Source organism: Bradysia coprophila, unplaced genomic scaffold (genome assembly GCF_014529535.1).
Source record: "Bradysia coprophila strain Holo2 unplaced genomic scaffold, BU_Bcop_v1 contig_24, whole genome shotgun sequence".
NCBI classification, from domain to species: domain Eukaryota; kingdom Metazoa; phylum Arthropoda; class Insecta; order Diptera; family Sciaridae; genus Bradysia; species Bradysia coprophila.
In genome coordinates, this window is record NW_023503501.1 from 6,725,515 (window position 1) to 6,734,312 (window position 8,798).

Here is an 8,798-nt window from a genome sequence, read left to right on the forward strand (position 1 = left end):
CCCAAAACTATATACTTTCAGCGATTTAAAATAATAAAAGGCAAGTGCGTAAGTACTTAAAGCACACATTGTTATATTGAACATAAATGTATGTTCGCACATGGACATATATGTGTAAAGTTTAAATATAAACTTTTGTGCACAGATGAAATTTCATATCCAAAACCAGCATATACACAAGTATTTAAATGACAGTAATTTTCTACTTAAAAGTTAACTTTGGCACAGATTGAAATATTAGTAGCAAGTGGTTTATCAGTCAGTTAGATCAGTATTTGGTAGTTGCGATTTATATGCGGATCTTTACTGTACACTCGGCCGCCGCCAAGATAATATTATATACTTAGTACTAAGCCAGTTTCTCGATTTTCGTGTCGATTTCTTAATAGAACAATCAGCTTTGTCCCAGTTACTAAGTGCCTGAATTTCTATACCTTAAATTATAAATGAAGCGTAAAAAATACTTGCAGTGTTAAGTTGTTAAGTAGATTTATTGAATATTTTAATTTACAAAAATCTGTGCTTTGTCCATTAAAAAAAAATTGCAAAATGATTGGTCCGGGCGTGGAAGACGTTAAAATCTCACTACAAAGGTTTGGCTGGCCAGACTATTTAGTGTTTTTGGTGATGTTACTTAGCTGTGTTATGATTGGAATTTATTTCGGTTTTATTAAAAAGAAACCCAAGAAAACATCCGAACAAGCAGCAGATTATTTAGTTGGTGGACGGACGATGGCCGTTTTTCCAGTTACAATGTCGTTGATTGCAAGGTGAATGTCACAGATTTTAAAGCTAGAGACTTTGAGGTGCAACAAAATGACCCGAGGATTCGAAGTCAAAATTTTGACCAGAGAACTTAGTATTCTCGATTCCATTAAATCTTTCAGAGAAGGAAATCGAAATATCACTGTCGAGTCTATTATCTCTTTCGATCAATATATTTCCAACATGATGTTCACAGAATCTACTACTTCACTAGGTTTAACTCGAAAATTGATATTTACAACTAAAATTTCATAACCCGCTTTGCTTATTTTTTTGTCGATATCTATAACAGCTGACCTGTCTGCAAAGGGTTTGCCTTATACCGTTGACTTAGCTAATTTATAAAATTTACCCAGCACCTCGGTCCAACCAATATACTAAATTCAGAAACTTTCTACCTTTAGTTTCATTTCGGGGATATCACTTCTTGGAACGCCAACAGAAATCTACGTTTATGGAGTGCAATACATGTTTATCGTTTTCGGTGTGCTGCTCATGGGCGTAGTCATGACGTTTGTCTTTCTGCCAGTGTTCCACGATCTTCAGCTAACATCTACGTATGAATATCTGGAAACGCGATTTGACAGGAAAATGCGTCTCTTCGGTTCGATCATGTTTACGTTCGGCACTGTATGTACATTTTATTAACTTCACGTTTTCAGCCAAATATTCAAATCTAATCGTTTAGATGGCCTGGTTACCTATTGTGATATATGTACCTGCATTGGCTTTCAATCAAGGTGAGATAATGCTTTCAGAAGGATTTTTTTCAATTAAAAACTCCTCACATCCTCACAGTTACTGGAATAAACGTACATCAGATTACACCAGTTGTGTGTATTGTCTGTATATTCTATACGTGTGTCGGAGGTCTAAAGGCAGTTGTGTGGACTGATGTTGTACAAACTATAATGATGTTCGGTGCCATTTTTCTGGTGATGATCAAAGGTACTCTAGATGTCGGAGGAGTTGATGTGGTGTGGGATCGTGCTGTAAAAGGAGATAGAATTGAGGGACCAGAGTAATTACATTTTCATGGTGTCAGGTTTGACCGATTCTAATTGGATGTTTTCCAGCCTAAACTTTGATCTTAAATCGAGACATACGATTTGGTCTTTACTTTTTGGAGGATTTGCATTTTGGTTGAAGAGTAATGCTGTTAGTCAAAATATGATTCAACGCTATTTGTCGCTACCGACATTGGCTTCAGCGAGAAAGTAATTAAGTTGATGGACAAATTCCGTGAAAATTTTAACAATTAAATTTTTCAGAGCTTTGTGGATGTTCATTACTGGTGTTCTAATCTTGTTGGCAATGTGCTGCTACTGTGGACTTCTTATCTATGCCACATATTACGAGTGTGATCCACTAACGACCAAGGTAAAATATTTACCAGCACACCTGTTGTTTCACTTCAAACATTGTTGTTGTTTACAGTTAGCCAAAGCAAAAGATCAGTTGTTGCCGTTGCTAGTCATGGATATTTTAGGAAATTTTCCAGGTTTACCTGGATTATTTGTTGCAGGAGTATTTAGTGCCGCTTTAAGGTTATTCTAATTAATTAAGTCCTCCTCAGTCTTAGAATCATTGAAATTTAATCAACAGTTCCTTATCAACTGGTCTCAACTCCATGTCAGCCGTTATGCTCGAAGACTTTTTCAAAACATTTTCGAAAGTACCGCTGACGGATAGGCAAACTGCCTACATAATGCGTGGCGTCGTGGCAATCTTTGGTGCGATATGTGTCGTTTTGGTGATAGTCGTAGAGAAGCTAGGATCTGTACTACAATTGTCCATGAGTCTCGGAGCAGTGACGAATGGTCCGTTGCTCGGTATCTTTACCATGGGTGTAATGTTTCCATGGGTTCACGGCACCGGTGCATTGATCGGAGGTTCGACAGGTCTCGGAATTATGGCATGGATTTGCGCAAAGGCTCAAGCAGCAATCGCAACTGGTGAATTGAAATTCGTTACAAAACCAGTTAATACGCTGGGTTGCAGTTACACATTTATCGCATCCGAGCCATTGAATATGCTCGCCATCAATACAACCGCAGCTTTTATTCCAGAAACGTCGACTGAATCCGATTTCGAAATTTATCATATTTCGTATTTGTGGTATACGTTACTGGGAGCTACCATCACAATCATTGTATCGCTGATAGCATCGTTTATCATCGGAGCTAATGATCCGAGAAAAATTCATCCGACATTGTTGGCACCGTTCATGCGAACGTTATTATGGCCGAATCGGAAAAACTTTAAGCGAGACGATCCAATTGGCATTGAAAATGATGGTCCAGTTGAGAGTTGTCTCAATTTGAAAAATATTGATACGGCAACGAAGGTGGGATGAGGACAGTAAATGTTGTAAGTAATTTTTGTGAAATGATTTGTATTTCTGTTGTAAATAATAACACAAGTTAGAGTTCGTGAGCGTTGTTTATTTATCAAATAAAAGTAATGTAGAAGTTGAACACTGCTCGGTCTTATGATTCTTGATATTGTTTGCCGCAGTCCTAGGATTCTCTTGAAATGTACATTCTACAAAAGGGCCTTTGTTTTGCATATAAAAGTTACAAGTGGACTTTGGACTCATTGTTCTTTTTAGATCTTTTAGTTCTCAGAAATTGGTGACTTTTATGTGAAAAACCCAGGTATTTTTAGAAATTTCCGGAATTTTTAGGAATTTTCAAGATTTTTTAGAACTTAATTCTTAAAAGTTTCTAGGAAATTTTGAAAATTTTACCTTTCGATTTTACTCAACGTAGTCAGTTTACCAGGGACTATTTTCGAGAAAACCTATTTTCCGACATTTTATCGAATTTTCAAAGATTTCTCAAAATTTTCTTTAAAAAAATATTTTCTAAACAATAGTCCCAGACTATTCTGTACTCTACATCATCTCAAATAAAAGTAAAATTACAGGAGAAGTCAGAGAAATTTTAACATGGATTTGCTTCAGCTGGTTCAGTTACACAAAAAAGTGCTTATACTTAAATAAGTGATATTTCAGCAGCATTTTGCAATGACCATGTTTAAAGACATTTTGAAATGGTAGAAACTTGGTTATTACAAAATGGTTATACATGAATTTTTTTTCATCAATTTTCCAGCTAATCCACTCATAGAAACAGACGGTAGTTTTGTTTGCATGAGTGGATTAGCTGGAAAAGAGCTGAAGAAAATTCATATATAAATATCATTAACGTGTACTGTCTGTCGATGAGCTCGGACTCTTCTGAAATGTAAGTTCCACAAACTATCAATCTAGAAATTTGTTCCACGTAGTCTTAAGGTCGGTAAGGACCGTAAATCTTAAGAGATAAAATATACATTTTTTTAATAATTCGACGATTCCATCGCAATAGGTAGCGTTTGGACTCCTCAATTCGAACAGCTCACCGTAAAAACGAATACAATTCAAATACAGTAGTTCGTCACCGCACAAATATCAAGTCATATTTCAATCAAATGGAAGAGAAAAAATCTCAATAAACAATTAATCAAATCTCGAATCACTTAATATCGGTGATTGTTGTTCAAAAATTGATGCATCATCTACACAATACAAATAAAATTTATTCAAAATTGATATTGACTTAACACTTTTTTTTTCTCTCTCTTCACCTCGCCTTAATATTTAATCAGTCAAATAAATCTCATCATCAAGTTGATCGGACAAAAATAATCAATTCTTTCTTTTGAATTGGTTTTCGATATTAATTTAACATATAAAAGAGACGACCGTTTATTCGACTCGATTCGATTGTATGGATTTTGTTGAATTTTAAGTGTTATTTTTGTTTGTTTGTTTAGTTTAAGTTATTGATGGTTTCATGGGATAAAATAATTGAATATTTAAGGTAAAAAAATATTACACAATGTCTTTGGATGAGTGTATTGTCTGCAATTGAATTTTAAGTTGTTAATACCATAGGCAGGATGCTATATTACCGGATTTATAGAAATGATGGAGCAGTTAAACATCTTTATTGGATTTTGTTTTATTTAACCTTTTCAAAATAGCAAATGATTCACCATCGGTTACGTCTTACGATTTAAATATCGCCTACAGTCAGAGTCAGTGAAATTCCAGCATGGATTTGCTTCATCTGATCCACATATACAATCAAAATTGTTTAAACGGATCTGCTCCACGCATATAAAGACGGATAAACAGTTTTGATTGTATTTGTGGATCAGCTGAAGCAAATTCATGCTGACATTTTACTGCCTCTGATTACAGTCAATTTGATACAAAATCTTTTGTTACATTAGTAAACAAACAATTTGCTGCATGGAAGACACTTATACATAACAGTTCAGGTCACTGCTTATTAGCATTAGCAGTAATTACTTTAAGGAAACGAAGGGCATATCTATCTGTACACCGTTTTCGTAGCATCGGTTCACAGATCCTCGAGATTTATGATTCCTCTAAAGTTACTATCCTTTTCGTGTTACCACTTTGTTATCGGTATCACATTCAGACATATATAACGACAAAAAGCTTAATTCTAACGTCACTTCGTTTACTCACCGTTTTCAAAACGGAGAAAACAATGAAATCTCTTTCCATTGTTGTAGGACGTAAACGGTGAGAACAAGTTGTACTTAAAGTAAGTACTGAAAATGCATGCTTCCTTCAATGTTTCTCGTTAGCTCTAATGGCTCACAACAAAGTCTCACAAAGTCAAATGAAATACCTTTTGGCATCGTCTTACTCTAAAGCTAGTGCGATTCCCGGTGAACAAGTGCGACATCTAAATTCAAATAGCCAAAAATATCTTTCTAATGAAAGGGAACGTTGGTAACCTGGTAATGCACAACATGCCCATTGATGGATATCAAGTAAAGATTGCTTCCCTTACAAGTTCTATCCTATCTAATGAGTCGACAATTCTTTTATTTATAAAAATATCTCAACATGGTGAATAAAAAAGTACAATCAAAAGACAATACAGATTTTGAGACGTGAGTGCACGTTTTTCGAACCTGATAGAATTGTTTTTTTTTTCACGACAAGCAACCCTCTCTACTCCCGTAAATGAATTTCGGAAAACTTAATTTTCTCAAACATTCGAACGTATTCTCCTTGCTACAAATTTATTCCACGAAACCACGAAACGTTTGGATTTATTTTGTTTTTTTAATTTGTTAATCCTACGAGCATTCCCTTCTATATTATCAATTTCAAAACTTTTGACAGATATCAAAACAACTTTCGTTTTTCCACCAAATTACTTGACTACGCAATTCGTTGTCGTTTAATAAGCAAAGTTTCGAGGAAGAAATATAAAAAAATCGTAAATATGGAAAGTCTGTCAAAATTGGTATATATAGAAATCCGTGTATGGTATATATAATGCTGCTTACTAATATGTAAAATTATTTAATTTCAAGAATAATAATTCGAGCACACACATCATCCACCCATTTAGAAAATTTCCTGTGTACACGTATACTAGTCTATACCATGTGCAGCTTAGGTCGTTGTTGTTGTTGCTGCTGCTGTTTGTGGATGGAGTAGACAGCAATCAAAAATATAACTTGTTATATAAGCCATCTTCGAGCTATTCATATAATAATGATCTGCGAGTAGCATGTAACCCTGAAAATATGAATATGGAAAAATACATCAGCCCATACCCCAAGGAGTATTTTAATGTAACAGAAAATATAATTTCCTGAACAGTTTATGATTTTCTTGAAAAACATATACGCCAATTTGTATTTATTTTCAAAGTTTGTCAAGATGTTAGTTCGTTTGGCATTGTTCCGCCATGGCTTAATGTGGGACTCGGTGTGTGTGTGGAGGAAAGCGACACATTTTTCCGCTATCATATTTCACTTTATTCGTATTTTCATTTAAAGACGCCAAGCGCAGTGCCATAGAATCATTTATTCAATCTGGTACTTCAATTGTTTTAGCACGCATGTTAATGAAACCACATTACCCGGGGTCATAGCCTATTTTTGTCGTTGCTGTCGATAACAGATCATTAACCGTTTGTAAATGACTACTGCAGAAGTCTTGTTACCTCAAAGAAAGATTCTAGAGCCACAATGTGATTATATATAATTCTTCTCAGAAGCATGAATCCTTGCATATACATCACATAATACCGACTTCTATTGCAAGAAAAGTAATTCTACTTACCTACACGCTCCACACACACATTTTATAATGTTTAATATGAAACATCTAACTTGATCGACAGCCTGGTGCTTGTCATCTTCAATTTACATTCACGTCAACATTTCATATTCAACTAAATTATTTCGCATATTACTAACAAACGACAAACTAATAAATCAAATTTAACGTTTCAAATTCGATTTTATTTATAGACATCAGAGGAGAGAGACTGATGGTTACATTATCACATATGGATTAGGTTTGACGATTATAGATTTTATTTGCGCGGCAACGACGACACTCCATATACCCGTTCAGTTTAAAATTTAATGAATCGAATCCGCACTAGTTCATTTTAAATTGGTCGGACGTGTTTCCGTTTTTCAAATGATTTGCAGTTATTTTAATTAATTATTTTCGAATTAAATTGAATTCTGTGGACCGCGAATCGGCTGCGTTCATGAAATTAATATGTCGCACTTAAACCACATCAAAAGTGTTGAGATTATGATGTTGGTCTTTTTGCACAGTCTTAACTAAAATGATCTTCATTCAGTTTGAAAGTAAATCGGTTGAAGGACTGACCTTTTCACAGGTTTCATTTTTTTTTTGCGGCTTATTGTAACTTCCAATATGCTGCAATGGATATTATGTTAATTTAAAAAGCTTTATACAGAAATGGACGATAACCTATGGATATTATTGCTAATTGGGTACATGAAACTGAAAATGTGGATAGACCATCGAACCACAACTAGCCGCGTTTTAAGTGCAATTTAAGCATAACATTATCAAAATAAATTCCACCGCCAAAAATATACAGTGCACAGCCGGCATATAATTTACCTAACCTATTCGAATGGTTCCCGTTTTTCATAAAATACAGTTTTTGTGCGGACTATTCATATCAATTTTTCTCAAATTAGTATAAATACATGGCCCCCTAGACACTGGGTAAATAATTTACAGCCGAAGAATATTCAGCGCTGGAAAAAAAAAATTAAATGCCGAAACATATGCTGGTTTGAGAGATGCAAATAAATTGGAGAGTTTAGTATTCACTTAATTATCGAAATATACACCAAAATATACACAAACCGTCGTTTACCTATGAACGATTTTTCGGAATAGGTTTAATACGAAACCAGAGGGGATGTGTGTGGTGCACATCCACTCTCTTTTTTTTTCTGGTACAATTTGGATGGTTTGTATAGAAAATCCCACTTTCACAATGCAATTTCGTTGTATAAACGGTAAGCACAACTCAGGATAACACAACGTTAATTGATTTTAAAGAGTTTGGTTCGACCAGGTTTTGTTTGGGATAATTTCTGCTAAAGCGATATATGCAATGAATTGGTCGGATATTGTGGAGATCGGAATAATATGGAGGGAGAATAATTGCATATATGTGTGTATGGTTCATCGTATGGTTTACTATTCAATTTAATTGATGATGGTGTTAATTGAATGTGAACAGGAAAAAAAATTCTCCCAGGGTTATTTAGTGTAGACAGCTGAAATTTATGTGTACTCATTGAATGGACCTATTGAAATTTATTGGTTTTGTGGTTTGTTTTTAATCGCTTTCGTGTTGATGTTTTCCAGGAATTTAATTACATTTTGGTGAATTTGTAAGTACCGGGTTAGCAATTTTGATTTCGCTGATATGAGCGAATTTTGTTTGGCCGAATTAGGTGGCTGAGGAAAGATGGAAATTTTTCTATTTCGTCAAAGATATAGAAAAGGGCTTTCGCTTTTCATTATGAGAGAATTTTCTTGTAATAGTGGAAATACTAGGCACTTCATGCATGCATAAGAATACCGTTCTAGTCACTATTATTTATTTTGGTCCCCCCCTTCTCCAATCGACCATACTCCGCGTAGACAT

At 34.7% G+C, this 8,798-nt stretch overlaps 1 protein-coding gene across 1 annotated transcript; it reads left to right on the forward strand.

The window, feature by feature from the left end:
- Positions 1 to 255: 255 nt before the first annotated feature.
- LOC119077638 (sodium-coupled monocarboxylate transporter 1) lies at positions 256 to 3,246 on the forward strand. The gene is made up of 9 exons (XM_037184859.1): positions 256 to 770; positions 1,170 to 1,395; positions 1,454 to 1,505; positions 1,564 to 1,786; positions 1,842 to 1,982; positions 2,037 to 2,145; positions 2,203 to 2,312; positions 2,371 to 3,139; positions 3,176 to 3,246. The coding sequence occupies exons 1-8, from the start codon at positions 550 to 552 to the stop codon at positions 3,119 to 3,121; spliced, it is 1,833 nt and encodes a 610-aa protein (XP_037040754.1). The 5' UTR covers positions 256 to 549; the 3' UTR covers positions 3,122 to 3,139; positions 3,176 to 3,246.
- The last annotated feature ends 5,552 nt before the right edge of the window (positions 3,247 to 8,798 follow it).